The 14948-nt window shown below is 47.9% G+C and overlaps 1 protein-coding gene across 2 annotated transcripts in view; it reads right to left on the bottom strand.

Annotated features, from left to right (window-relative positions):
* The window catches only part of PKD1 (polycystin 1, transient receptor potential channel interacting), a 140466-nt gene that overhangs the window by 70731 nt on the left and 54787 nt on the right, over window positions 1-14948 (bottom strand). For both annotated transcript variants that reach the window (XM_037910557.2, XM_037910558.2), the window contains exons 2-6: window positions 12051-12122; window positions 9975-10046; window positions 7964-8133; window positions 4995-5663; window positions 4001-4184 (exon numbers count right to left, since the gene is read on the bottom strand). In XM_037910557.2, the coding sequence (XP_037766485.1) occupies window positions 4001-4184; window positions 4995-5663; window positions 7964-8133; window positions 9975-10046; window positions 12051-12122 (1167 nt within the window). The remainder of the gene's footprint in view (window positions 1-4000; window positions 4185-4994; window positions 5664-7963; window positions 8134-9974; window positions 10047-12050; window positions 12123-14948) is intronic.

The following is a 14948-nucleotide window of genomic DNA, read 5'->3' as shown; positions in this document are numbered from 1 at the left end:
CCTCATGGTGGCCAGAAGAGCCGCTGGCCCCCTGGGACTTCCCTCCCCCTCCCAAGCTGTGGCTGGATCGGCAGCAGGCCCCCGGGACTCCCCCCCCACCCCGGCAGCGGTGGGAGTGGCAGTGGGCCCCCGGGGCTCCCCCCGCAGCGGGTGCTGTGGACTTGCCCCCCACAGTGCCCCGCTCACAGCGCCCCTCCCCCCGTAAGATTCAATCAAGGGTCGTTATGGTCTAAGTCATGGACAGGTCATGGGCTGTGATTTTTTGTTTCTTGCCTGTGACCTGTCCATCGACTTTTTCTAAAAATACCCGTGATTAAATCATAGCCTTAGACATGATTAATGAGGTCATACTGAAAAACGACGATGAACATAATTGTTCTGTGAATCAGTAATTTTTATCACGAATCAGATTAAAAAACAAAGAATTGCTGTGCTTTGTTCCTGAAACACTGGAAGGGATTAAGGAGAGCAGGCTAGGAAACAGCCTATTTGCTGTCATCAGTAAAATCCAATAGTTTTTTTCCTTTTCTAATTCCAGCTATGATCTAACTGCAGGTCGTCAAAAAAAAAAAAAAAAAAAAAGAATGAAACAAACCAAGATTGGCTGGAGTGTTCCCTTGCACCCTCCCTGGCTGGTAGGTCCAGTATCTCTAAACGAGGGTAAATTCTCTCATTTGAAGTAGGAGCTGGATTGCACTTTCCTTATTACAGCAGTAGCATTTCTTGAGAACTAATGACCTGTCTTGGGTCACCAGAGGGAGAGGAAAAGTTCCAGCATTTTGGAAGGGGAGAGTGCTTCATCCCGCACTGGTTGTAGGTGTTGGGGGTAAACTGGTTCACAGGGCCCTGGTTCTTGGTGGGGAGAACTGGTTCAGAGTGCACAGGCTCTGGGAAAGATCATCAAATGATGGTAGAGAGGAAGAGAAGAGAGTGACCGTAACTGCCATGCGCGCTAATGGGAAACAGATTTTTGCTTCTGTCATTTTCCCACAAGAAACCCTGGAAGTCACGCGTTCCAAAAAAACATAGCTTATACTTCATTTCTCTTTTATCGCCAGGGAAATCACATCCTGGAACCAGCTCATTCATGTTTATCTGAACAGATTAATAAATAAATAAATTAAATAAAGAGAATAAGGGAGCCGGAGTGGAGAACAATGAGCTGCGGCAGCTGGGAAACAGCTTGGTCGGCTTGCTCCTTTCTAGATCCCATGATTTCATCGCCACTGCAGTCCATCAAAAGCCCTGCACGCAATGCGAGATAAATCAGTGTGCTGAGTGACCAGCTCCTAACCCTTCGGAAAGGATGGGCTCCTCTGACTTGGCCTTGCCGGGCGCACATGTTTGTAATCTGGGGATCAATCCCAGTGTGAAGGGAGCGAGACAAGAAAACAAGTTCAGGAGAAAGGCCGTTGGGCCCAGGACAGGCCTGTTCAAAGACTACATCACATGCAGCTGCTCCAATCTCGTGTGCTTTCTGGGACGTGTTTATTAAGAAGCCCCTGCCAACATCTGCATCTGCATGGAGCTGTCAGGCCCCTGGGAAGGTCTGAGCGCGTCCCCTTTAAGATGGCTGGTTGCAGAAAGGGCATTTGTGGGGTGGATTTCGTCAAAGGCTGACACGTTCCACGCTGCCTGTTTAGAAACCGCTGGCTGTGAGGTGGAACAGATGCCTTCAGAGCCCAACGCTTGGGGAAGTGGGCTGCTCTGTCTCAAAAAGGATAAGGGTCTCCGGCTGAGGCTGACACCAAGTGACTGGGCATGAGACTCAGCTGAGAGAGGCCAGGCTTACAGCACCACCTTTTCCTTTCTGTAGCGCCTAGCTCCTGTCACCAGGACTCCTGACGCAGCTTGCCAAACTGGACATGCAGAGCCCTGCTGCCGTGCCTGGGGTGGAGGGCAGTGCCAAAGGTAGGGGAGCTGGGAAATTTTAGCTAGAAACATAGTGCAAGCTTGGATCCTCACCAAAAGGACCCGAGTTCTTAAATGCCCATGGAGAGCAGACAGGATCTGGGGGTTCCAAGGTCTCTTTCAAACAATTCATGTGCAATAAACCGGAATAAAATGCTTCTCTAGTGGGATTTAATTCCTGACAAACTCAGTCGTCATTCCAGGGTCACAGCCAGGGATGCTGCGGTACAGCTGTGCTCATTCCACTACCTTCCTCCTATTCAGTCAGTGACTCCCTTCCACCTTCACCCAGACATACACGCCCAGGGACCTCGGCATTCTCCTCACTGGATGCAGTAACCCTGATGCAGCTATATTCTGCCATCCCCAGACACCAAGCACGCATGACCTGGGAGGCTGGGTTTCTGATGAATGGTTGCAGTAACCCTGACATATTGCACTGCTTCTCCCATCTTTAGATACTGCCCATCTTTAAAAAAGGGAAGAAGGAGAATCTGGGGAACTACAGACCGGTCAGCTTCACCTCAGTCCCTGGAAAAATCATGGAGCAGGTCCTCAAGGAATCCATTTTGAAGCACTTGGAGGAGAGGAAGGTGATCAGGAACAGTCAACATGGATTCACCAAGGCAAGTCATGCCTGACCAACCTGATTGCCTTCTATGATGCGATAACTGGCTCTGTGGATATGTGGAAAGCGGTGGATGTGATATATCTTGACTTTAGCAAAGCTTTTGATACGGTCTCCCACAGTATTGTTGCCAGCAAGTTAAAGTATGGATTGGATGAATGGACTACAAGATGGATAGAAAGCTGGCTAGATCGTCAGACTCAACGGGTAGTGATCAACGGCTTGATATCTAGTTGGCAGCCGGTATCAAGCGGAGTGCCCCAGGGGTCGGTCCTGGGGCTGGTTTTGTTCAACATCTTCATTAATGATCCGGAGGATGACGTGGATTGCACCCTCAGCAAGTTTGCAGAGGACACTAAACTGGGAGGAGAGGTAGATATGCTGGAGGGTAGAGATAGGATACAAAGGGACCTAGACAAATTGGAGGATTGGGCCAAAAGAAATCTGATGAGGTTCAACAGGGACAAGTGCAGAGTCCTGCACTTAGGACAGAAGAATCCCATGCACTGCTACAGGCTGGGGACTGACTGGCTAAGCGGCAGTTCTGCAGAAAAGGACCTGGGGATTACAGTGGAGGAGAAGCTGGATATGAGTCAGCAGTGTGCCCTTGTTGCCAAGAAGGCCAACGGCATACTGGGCTGTATTAGTTGGAGCTTTGCCAGCAAATCGAGGGACGTGATTATTCCCCTCTATTCGGCACTGGTGAGGCCACACCTGGAGTGTTGTGTCCAGTTTTGGTCCCCCCACTACAGAAGGGATGTGGACAAATTGGAGAGAGTCCAGTGGAGGGGAAAGAAAATGATTAGGGGGTGGGGCATGTGACTTACGAGGAGAGGCTGAGGGAACTGGGGTTATTTAGTCTGCAGAATAGAAGAGTGAGGGGGAATTTGATAGCAGCCTTCAACTACCTGAAGGGGGGATCCAAAGAGGATGGAGCTCGGCTGTTCTCAGTGGTGGCAGATGACAGAACAAGGAGCAATGGTCTCAAGTTGCAGTGGGGAAGGTCTAGGTTGGCTATTAGGAAACACTATTTCACTAGGAGGGTGATGAAGCACTGGAATGGGTTACCTAGGGAGGTGGTGGAATTTCCGTCCTTAAATGTTTTTAAGGTCAGGCTTGACAAAGCCCTGGCTGGGATGATTTAGTTGGCGTTGGTCCTGCTTTGAGCAGGGGGTTGGACTAGATGACCTCCTGAGGTCCCTTCCAACCCTGATCTTCTATGATTCCCAGATCTTCTCTTACTCCAGGGAGTAAGGATGGGGAGCTAATCAGCAGAGCCAGCTATGCCCAGCCAACAGGTAAATTCACACTGGGGTCATAACACCCCTTCCTTTGTCTGCTGCCGATCCCTGCAGAGCATAGTTGCCCCTTGGACTGTGGGGTGCCATGAAAATGGCATGAAGATGCACCAGGCGTTGACCCTGCCCATAGCAAATCCCAGCCGTTACTGCACTCACTAACCTGGTGACATGAGAGACCAAGAAACTCTTAATCTCAGGACTGCTCACAAAAGCCAGCTCTCCGTCACCATGGACCTGGCAGTGCTGTTGGGCCTCCAGCCACTGGGCCTTCTCTACCACCAGTTGGTAGCAGTGATTGTTGCCAGGGAAGACCAGGCCATCTGATGGGCACATTGGGTGAATCACTGCATGAAAAAAAAGAAAAAGCCCCTTAGGTGGACACATGTTGGAAGGTGGATGCCCGACCCACCAGCGAGACCCCACGATGCAAGTGTAAGACATCAGCTCAGCAAGTGTGACCATGTTCCCCTCTAGTGGCTGGCCTACATAGAGGATAAGGAACCTGCTAGAAGTACCAGCCCTTTGTCTTACTCCCTTAGCTCCAGCAGCAGGGGCTTGTGCATTTGGTGCTGAGAGATGTGGGTTCTTACCCCATGGGTGGGCCGTAGTGGGTGGAGGTTGTTACATAATCTGGGGCATGTGAAAACATGACTAAGGCAGGAGGAATTTAGAGACGAGTGAATAAGGAGGAGGTAGGGAAGGATATAAAAAATGATGAAAAGAAGCTTGAGGTGCTCAGATACTATAGTGTAGGTGGGCATGTCCGCACAAGGGTTCTCCAAGGCACACCTAGTGAGATTGACCAGATGACTAAAAAGGTGCTGGGGGAGTGGAAGAAACCCTGGGTACTGAGAATGCCCGCTCTGTTTGGACAGAGTGGGCCTGGTTCTCCAGTGCCCTGTGTCTTGTGCACTCCTTTCCACCAGTGCAACGTGGGTGCAAAATGCCACCAGAACATCTTACTCCAATTGGCAGTGAGGTATAAGTGCAAAAGATGCAGGGCAGCAGTCACGGGGGCCCTTCGTTCCCGGTGCTGGCAGGGCCTTGAAAGGAAGGAACTTTTGGAGGAACCAGTTCTCAGTGTAATTCTTCCCTCCACCCAGTCCAGCCCAACCCAGCTTCAGCAGGCACCTCATCAGCCAAACTCGACTCACCTTTGCCTGCCTCTTCATTCTCTGCAGTAATACTATACACAGCTGCTAGGCCAGTGCCGCCCCTATTCCTGATCTGTAGGTCCAGGCTTTCGTTCGTCCTGACCAGGGTAGGACACTGCAGGTCTATCAGCTCTGGGGGAGCCACCACCTCGACATCCATGTGCACGGAGGTGACCCTGGCGCCCACGGAGAGGGTGACGGTGACGTTGTAATGCCCGGGCAAGGCATACTGATGGAGCACTGCATTTTCGGTAGTGTTGAGAAGCCCGGATCGGTCCCCGAAGTCCCACTGTAAAGTGCTGGGAGCAACTGGAATACTGACGTTGAAGGCCACCATGTGGTGAAGGCCATGGGGGTGGCGGGGACCTGTGAAAGAGGCGTGCAGCCGTGCTGGGAAGACAGAGCGGACGAGGGAAGGGCCACCGCAGGACCACCTAGCAGAGTCCTCAGTGCAAAACGGCAAACAACCGGAGGAAGAATTTGGTTCAAGGACCTCGCCGCACAGACACTGCTCCTGGTCGCCGAAGCCGCCGTATTCCTGGGCGTCAGCATAGCAGAGGGCGCTGCAGGTCTCCTCGCTGAGGTTTGCGGAAAGAACGGACGAGAAGAGGATGACTGAATCGGCTGCCCCTGTGGTGTTGTCCGTCAAGCATGCTATGTAAGGCGCTCCTAGAGGGGAAAGAACAGAGAAGCCTGTTGAAAACCGACCACGCCAGGCCATAACTCACTGGAACCCTCAGTTAGACACCACACCTCTGCAAATGGACTTCCCCCAGGCCGTGAGCTGCAGGAAGACTACACAGCCGAGGGTTTCTATTCTGAGCATTTCCTGTTGCAGTCTTGCTTGGGAACCCTTTAATCCATCCGTGGCGTTTGCCAATCCCTTTGTAGCGGTGACGACAAGAATATCCAGCCATCAGCACAGATTTATGGAGCAGCAAGGCGCAGTAAATAAAGAGTACCATAGAGAGCGTTCCACTCCCACAGAGTACGAAGCTGATCTGATCCTGAGTCCCTGCTTAGGAGTGAGTGTGGCTAGCACATGGGAGGTGGCTTCTCTTCCTAGTTCTGCCACCAATTCTCTGCAGGGCCTGGTGTCATTCACTTAACTTCACTGGTATCTGAGCAATAAGCCCACACCCAAACCCAGCCAAGCAGAGGTGCGTGCACACAGGCACCCCAATGGGGTAGTATATGGGTAAAGCTTCTGATTCTCTAGCCCATGCCAGACTTGTGCTGTGGATAAGCAGAGGATATAACCCTACAGGCACATGGGTACACACACATAGTCACATGGTGCACGCACACACACCAAACACAGACACACGCATCAGATCCCATTCCCAGGGCAGTAACTTATTTACTTGTGTTCCCCAACTCTTGACCTGCCCAAGTGGGGTGGGCGTTTTTCCCTGCCACAAACACACACTGATTTTGCAGCGTACACAGCCTCAGCCCAGCTGGGATTTCCTTGCCTCGCGTCCAATTCTGCCCACGCAATTGAGGCATGTTTACTGGTCTGTTTCTGACTGTTGCTACAACATAGCTCCCAAAACATCTCAACACTGCTGTCCTCGTGTCGGTTTCCCATAACGATCCCATCTGCCTGCCCTGGTCTCGCTGAAACCCCAGTACAGTCGTTGAGCCAGGCTACCTATTAAGAAATGCATGGGAAAAGACTCTTGTTATGATTATAGATGCTTGGAAAGTACCTTTTTTAAAAATACCAGCCCAATTACATCCCAGGGGCCACATGTGATCAGCAATAGCCATTAATAACTGCCAGTATTTCCCAAAGAGAGACAAGGTGACTTTATTGGCCCAAATTCTGCTGGCGAGAGAAACAAGCTTTCCAGGCACCCAGAGCTCTGCTCTTACCTCACCCACTTTGTCTCTCCAATATCCTGAGACCAACACAGCTACCACTACAAGGGTATTTCCCAAACCCATTCTGTTCTATACAAGTTCTTCTTCTGCCCTCTTCACCCCCGAATCTGAGCACCTGCCAGTCCTGGCTCCTTATGGTAGGAAGTTCCACTATGCCTGAGGAGCAGAGGTGTTGGCTATAGAATCATAAGACTGGAAGGGACCTTGAGAGGTCATCTAGTCCGGTCCCTGCACTCATGGCAGGACTTCTTCTTTGGGACACCTTAGAGGACAGTTTATTGTCCAGATTAAGGCCTTGATTCAGCAGAGCACTTACGCAGTTGCTCATCTCCATTCCTACTCAGCATGTGCTGACGTCCCATTGACTTCAAAGGGATTTCAACTCGTTAAGCACGTGCTTACTTGCTTTGATGAATTGGGGCCTAAGGAAAAAGAACACAGAGGCCACCATCTGGTAGTTAGCTTTGGTGGCCTGTGGGTAATGAGTTTACTGGTCTCAGCCCTATTCTCAGTGAATGGGGACTCAGTTAATAAAGTCACCAGCATGGCAGGCACTGATCTCTGATCTGCGCAGAGAAGCGGAGATAAAAAGAAAGGTGAAATGCAGTGCATATCTAGGCAAAAAACGTCTTGTGTATACAGTGCTGGGGAAAGGCACTGGCTGCTGGGAGAATGAAGCCCTCTCTTTGTCCACACCCCAGGTGTGGCATGGGCAACCGGAGCACAAGATTCCACCTCACCGCCCCACCAATGTGCCTCTAAGGTAGCTTGGAGGAACCTGCTCTAGGGGTGAAAAGATAGCAGCTTCCTGGCCCATCCAATCCTTAGCCTCTCTGCTGAGACAGACAACAGAGGAGCCCCATTACTGATATGGATTCCAGTCTACCAGGACCTTATCTGAGGTTCACCAAGGAGCCATCAGATGAGAATGACTTGCCCCTGCTACGGAGTGGGCTAGATGAGAACCAGCTGAGATGACTCGAGGGATGGAAGAGTCCTTAGAGGAGTATCAGCCTCTTTGATCTCAATTTTTCCACTAGATTTACCTTTACCATAAACCAGAGCCCATCCCCCTTCCTTACCACAAGTAACATTGGTGAATGAAACATTGAAAAGAGGAAGGTTTGCCACTTCCGGAGGCTGGGCGCATTTAGTATCCAACAGCCGACTAACGTTAACTTTTCTTTCTTCCACCCAGCGGGGGAGCCAGGAAAGTTTGCAGTCACAAAGAAATGGATTCAGACTTAAGTTTCTGGAACAGACAGAGTAGAGAAAGATTATGCATTAACTTGACAATGGGAACCACCCGATAAGTGTTAATTACACCATCATAAAAATCCCCCTGTTCCCATCTGCACCACTCCAAGGAAACATCTCATAAGACTCGCTAGGGGAGTTAATGAATAGAGAATCAAGCAATAATTAACATGATTTTTCTAAAGGCTAGAATTAGGCAAGTACTGCAAGCACTTTCTTCTCACAATACAAATAATTGCTGCAATTAGAAGTAAATTACAACCATAATCCTATATTCAAAATAGTCTGCCATCTAACATCAGTTGGTTGCAACACCAACCTCTGTAGCTAAGGGAGATTTTTTACAGTGTCATTAAAAAACATCTACGAGAATCAAATTGATCTATCAAAAAAGAAATGCAAAGCCAGTGGCAGTTTTGTCATGTGGCGGTTTAATGAAAAGATGGAATCGTTAACTGCAGGTATGTTTGGCCGGAATTACAGCCTTTGGCAGTCAGCGGCAAAGAGGGCAGAGGTGGGACAATGTTGGCACAACCAACGGTAATCGTGCTGCCCGCAGCGTTTGAACCCAGTTCTCTTGCATTGAAAGCACAAGCCTCTATTGCTTGAGCTAAAGAATTAAATCCCCTTGCTGGTACCTGTAGCAAATATACTGATCTCTCAACCTGTGGCACGGCCACTGGAAGAAGACAAAGACCCACATGCTCCTAGTGAGGGTTTTATGTATGTAAAAGCTAGCTAGTCGTGCTGCTATTCTTTAATCTCGCTCCAGCTATCACGGCAGCAGGTCTTGCGGGCCCCAGTCCCACTGCAGGACTCTTCTAGACAGCATTACTATTACTGTCAACAATGGTCCTAATGCTCTGTAGGAGGGAAGCTGCAGAACTGGAAGTGATTCTTGCTCATTTGCATGTTCCTCTTGAAGAGTACCCTGGGAAAAGGTGCATGGGAGTTCTACTCTTCTTGTCTGTTTCAATTATTTCAAGTGACAGAGGCTGTAACTGTGTCAGTTTCACCTTTGGAGTTTATTCCTTTCAGGTAAACATTTTCGAAAGCATTTTCAAAAGGTGCCTAAACGGCAGTTCCCTGAGTCCCAGGTCAGTGCCCCTGCCCCACAGTAGGAAGTCAAGCAGAGATTTAGCCTTGCCACTCCTGGAGTCATGCGCTTTGAAAATGCTAAAGTGAGTAAAACACTTGTGCTCTTGCAAACTCCCTGAGGGCTCGTCTACCCTGCCCCAGGGGAGGACGGGGGTGAGAACAGCGCTGCCCACCAAAGTGCTGCCGTGTAACTTCCCCACGTGGACGCTGCAGGTGCAAACGAAAAGGTTCCTAGTTGGTGTTAACATCGTCCTCTTGAAACACGACCACATTCACGTGAACTAGGAACCTTCTCGTTAGCGCCCCAGCGTCCACACGGGGGAGTTACGGTGCAGCGCTTCAGTGCGCACAGCTGTTCACAACTTCCCAGACCGAACTGCGGGGCCTTGTAGACGTAGCCTCAGGGTACGTCTACACCGCAACTGTGGCGGTCAGTCTGACGGACATACCGAGCTAGCTTTGAACTAGCTACCTTGAATAATGAGAGCAGTGAAGCCATAAAGGCACGGGGTGTAGGACCCTGGGTATGTGTTCAAGCAGCTAACCCATGCTGCTGTTGCTGTTGATACTGGAGCTAGGTAGATCAAAGCTCCCTCGAGTACGTCTACACGCAGACACACCTCTGACTGCAGCGTAGACAGACCCGAAGTGAGCTGAGATGCAGCAGGAGCCAGGGAAGGGAATTCTGAAAACAAGAGCCATATTCAGAGAGCTGAAGATTAAGGAACAAGAACTTACATGTAACTTAAATTAAATAAATTATCAAATATTCCATCTTCTAACGTAGAAATCATGTTGTGGCTTATATCTCTGTAACACAGGGAAAATGGGAAAGAAAAGTTTAATAAGCATTCGTAATTATAAGAATAATTTTCTGCCATTCTTACAGGGTGAAAATCCAACCCTGAGCTTTGGATAGCTGGGGCCCTGGCTCTAGGACTTTTCATCTCAAAGGGCACGCTACATACAAAGGTACAGTCATTAATGGCCAAGTACTAAGTCGTCCCTTCAACCCACCTTCTCTTGCTGGTTCTAGGAGCCAACAGAGCCTCAGGAGTGAAGAAGTCAGTAAACCAGATGTTAAAAGGTGTTGGCCCTTACGGGCCCTAGGCAGCACATCTGTTAAGGGGACGTGGCCTCTTTAAGGCTGAGTTTTTGGGAGAGGCAGTCTATAGCTGGAGCACAGGTCTCAGTCAGGTCATGTGACTTCAGCAGGGGAACCAGACCTGCTATAAAAGAGGCAACCTGCTGCCAGTAGGAGAGAGCTCGGAGCTGGGGTATGGTTGTTGGGGGCGGGGGAGGCTCTGCTTCCCGTGTGCGGTAGCTGTGCAAGGGGCTTTGGAGGGAGTGCGGGGAGAGGCCTGAGGCAGGGCTGCCCACACAGGCTCTGAAGCAGCCCACAGGGAATAGGGATGCAGATGGGTGAAATTGGAAGCAATGCACTAGTGAGAACCTTGGGGCTGGAGCCTGAGGGAAAGGGAGCGACAAGGGCCCCCTCCCCTCCCAACACACACACACTCCCACACCCTTTGCTGGTCCTGAGACAAGGGTGCAGGGCTGCTAGCCGCAGTTCCTAAGGGGAGAGCTGTGTGAGCCTTGCACCAAGGGCTGACGGACTCTCTGAGCCTGTGATGGGGCTAAAGTGCTACTGAGCCCAGAGGGGGCTGTGAGCCAGGACTTGTTTTGGCTCTTTCTGCTGGACTTTTATTTATCCCAGGAAGGGGGAGGCCTTTAGCTTTTCAGTGGAACACTAGGAGGGCCTGTGGAGGATCCCTGGGCAAGAGGGGAAACCGAGGCACAGAGCATCAGTTGATGGGACAAGGCAAGCTGACCATCTTGTCCTAGGCGTTTCTTTGGTCCAATGAGACCTCTCTGTTTCCTTATCGTGGGTCTATTTCTTGTTATTTTTCTATGCGGACTTTGTGCAGCTGAAAGGAGCTGGCTTGGCATCCTAGAGACTGAAGCCTGTCTTCACCCAAAGACCAGGCTCGGCACAGGCCTCACCAGCTCATCTCAGCTATGCCCTGGGAGGAACCCCACTTCTAGGAGCAAAAGGGGAGCTCCTATTCCATGGGCTGCTCCACCCTGGTCTCTCTCCTGGGGCTGCCAAATGGGCTTTTTTGTACCTACCTCCTAGCAGGGACTGGACTGGGAGACACCAGCGCTTTCTCTTTTGCCAGTGAAAAGCCACCAGCTCATAACAACTCTGTTACTTTTGACCTAAGCAGCATTCAAACCAGGGAGCTCGCTAACAAGCCACAGTTGTCTCCCTCGCCAAGCGGTCTTCGTGACATCAGTGGATAGGACAACTTGGAAGAAGAAGGCAGCTGGACTTTTCAGAACAGTCTAAGGGCACTAGGTGCCCAAGACCAAGAAATTCAGTGGGATCTGGGCACCAAGTTCTAAAACCCTTTACCAACATGCTGAGATACCACTATCCCCAGGGCTAGTCCTTTATTATGTCCCCATTTACAATACTTGACCATTCTACCATCGATGAGCCTGGTCGTTGGGTTGAATCAAATTGTATCCGAACTCTTGAATGCCAGGAGAGTTCATCAGTAATTCACTAGATCATAAGTTAAATGCACTGTGCAAATATTCTGTACTGGACAAATTAGGCTTGCATCAAACAGTAAAAAAGGGGCTTTTGATGCATCTGAGCCCTGGGCATAGGGGATATAGGGCCAGGAAGGTCAGAGCAAGTGTTATGGAACAAGGGTAGCTTGCCAGACACCAAAAGGGATTTTTACATAATTGCTCAAATATGCCTTAAATTTGCCATAAGACTACAAAGGGGTAACGTGTACTCACAGTTCTTCCAAGGAAGTCAGATGTTCAAAAGCCTGAACATCTAAAATGGTGATCTTGTTATTGGAAAGATCCCTAGAGAAAGAGAACAGTGCAATGCAGCTTATTATTATGCAAATTCATTGTGTCTGTCTTCCACCATCGAGGCTTAGAAAAGACTGTCTCCAAACTCCATCCAGATTCCAGACAGAAAGTAAGTTCTTGGTGTATTAAAACGGAACAATTCTCCCAGCCAAAAATAACACCTTTCCCAGCTATAAAGCATCCGCTGCTCCAAGCTTTGCATTATGTGTCGATATGAATTAGGCCTATCACTACACAGAAAAATACCCTCATAACATTTTTAAAGTAAAATAATTACAGGCATGACAAATTTATTACTAATTCTGAGGCACCAGTTTGAAACCCAAGTCTAAAATATGCCTCATAAAGAAATTACTTTAAGGAATAATTTTGACAAAGTAGTTATTGAGTTATACATAGAATTTTCTGTGGAACCTTCATGTAGTGTTGCCAGTGCCAAAGAACTGGTAATTAATTACAGGAGTGACGCATTCAACTTCAATACAAAAATCTTTTTTAATGACTGCAGAACTTAGAAGAGGAGAAATAAGAAAATATTTTTTGTTAAAGTAAATACAGGGGCCGTATTGAACTCTATATAAAGGAACACTGGGGAAATAACCATTTTAAACCCTTCCCTGTCTTACTAATAACCTGCACCTTATTCAAACTGGAACTGTTTCCACCCTCCCGTTCACTTTACACTATTTATACTGTTCAATTTATGTCCTTTGTTTCACTGTCCTACCTAAGTGACATTAAAAAGTAAACAAACTAGTCAGTTTCCATTTCAGTTCCCGATGAGTCTCATTTCTTACACCCTCACCCAGTGCTGCTAGGGAACTGCACCAGCAAGAAAAAGGTTAAGCAAAAAAAAGAAGAGAATCTTTGCAATTACGCTCTAAAAAATTAACAAAAAACCCCTTACTCTCTCCTGCCATCTATCTCCACCCCCTGACAATTTACTATTTATATTAGGTTTTGCAACACAGGACAAAACCTAAATTGGGAGCCTAAAATACTTGACTGTGACCCTTTAATATACTAATATAATACCAATAACATACATAACTGTCTAACAGTAAATACAATGGTTCTCCTAGCTGTTTGAATGCTGAACCAGCTACACCAGCAGGTTGAAAAGGGGGTTGGAATAAGCACAATGGGCTGATCATTTCAGGTGTCATGCACTTCCCTGACAGGTCTAGGCAGTTCTCCTAAGTTCTCGTAAGTTCCAGAGGTGACACATAAAGAATAAAAATCAGAGCCTTTTTTTTTGTATGCTGAATTCTTTCCTAGGGCATTCCTTGCAATTTCCCTTTGCTGCCTCATCTCCGATTTCATTCGGCAAGGTCTAATCCTCCGGATGGATCATTCATCTGACACCTAAATTCGGTCTATATTTTTTTAACCGAACACACAAGGTAAATCACAATCCAAAATTCAACAATCCTCTCAAATAGCAGACAGACAACTGTCCTGGAACCACAGGAATGTGGGGTTGTTGGGAGATTAGTGACGGGAATGCCTAACAGGGAAGGGGCATTTATTTGGGGAGTTACAGTATCTTTACCTGGACTTTCTCTGGGGGATTTTTCCTCTAAGCTAATAGCACATTTAGAAGAAATTTCCAGCAGCCCTCTGAAGGGAACATGAGTGCTGCAAAATAACAATTAAGAAATGCACAAAGGCAGAAGCCAACAGAGATGTTTGTCAAATCAATATGCATTTCCTTTGCTCAGCCTAGCCAGATAATAGCAGAAAATGAAGCATCCTTTGCTAAACTTTCACAAAGATGCATGAGCTGCACTCTGTGTAGGAGGTGTTTAACTTCCAGACATCAGAGTTACTTCCAAAACCATTTACAACTCCTACTCACAAGGCAAAAAAAATGAGAGTTTTGGAATTGGATCCCAGCTGCTCCAGTCAAGACAGGTTTAAGCCCTTCCCCATGGAGATGCTGTCTCATTTCTCTAGTTTATTTTCTTGGGTCTCAGCTTTGCACCTCTATCCCCACACGACCTATAATTATTGCACCACAATCTGATTCATTGAGGACAGGTAGAGATAGTTACAAGGGGGCTTTTGCATCGCTTGGAAATAAATTTAGTCTATCCTTTCGAAAAAGTTTTACAAAACCTGATCAAAAAAGATAGCTTCATGAAGTTGAAAAAAATGAAAATAAGACTTTTGGGTGGATTTAAACCTTCTCCCTTCAGTGCTGGAGGCCTTGTATTGCCAATCTCAAATGTTCAAAAACTGCGAGTCAGGCCCCTGCAAAAATTGAAAGATTGATTTAAATATGATGCCATTTAAAAATATATATTTTTGGTTTCATTTGCCTCCTGGCTTTTGAGTCTTTAGGGGTCAAGTGTTCTTGCTTTTCTCCATAACTAAGAGAGCTGAAAACGTTTAAAATGAAAGCAGAGGTTCTCACATAATCACGACTCCAGAGTCTGGGGCTTTAAGAAAAAACATCTAACAACATGATACTTGCAATAAAACACAGACTTTGACAACCCAGACCCAGCTGTGTTGTGCTACTGTGGCAGAGAAAATGTGGAACTGACTATAAACAAAATGATGCTAAGATGAGCACAGTTCACCCATTCACCGAACTTGCCATTATGCAGGGAGGGTGAAATTCATCCTTGTGCAGCCAGCCAGCCCTATGGGCTAAGTGGGACTTAAGCGGCATATAGGCCTTGTGACGATCCCTCTGAACTGAAATTAATGTTACCAATAAAATTCGGGGTAACTCTTTTTTTTTGCATTCTGTGACCAGCTTCAATAATGAGTAAAATACCACCACCACCAACAACAAAAAATCAACCAATT

The sequence above is a fragment of the Chelonia mydas genome, chromosome 10 (assembly GCF_015237465.2).
Source record: "Chelonia mydas isolate rCheMyd1 chromosome 10, rCheMyd1.pri.v2, whole genome shotgun sequence".
In the NCBI taxonomy this organism is placed as follows: domain Eukaryota; kingdom Metazoa; phylum Chordata; order Testudines; family Cheloniidae; genus Chelonia; species Chelonia mydas.
This window is presented reverse-complemented; position numbering and strand designations above follow the sequence as displayed.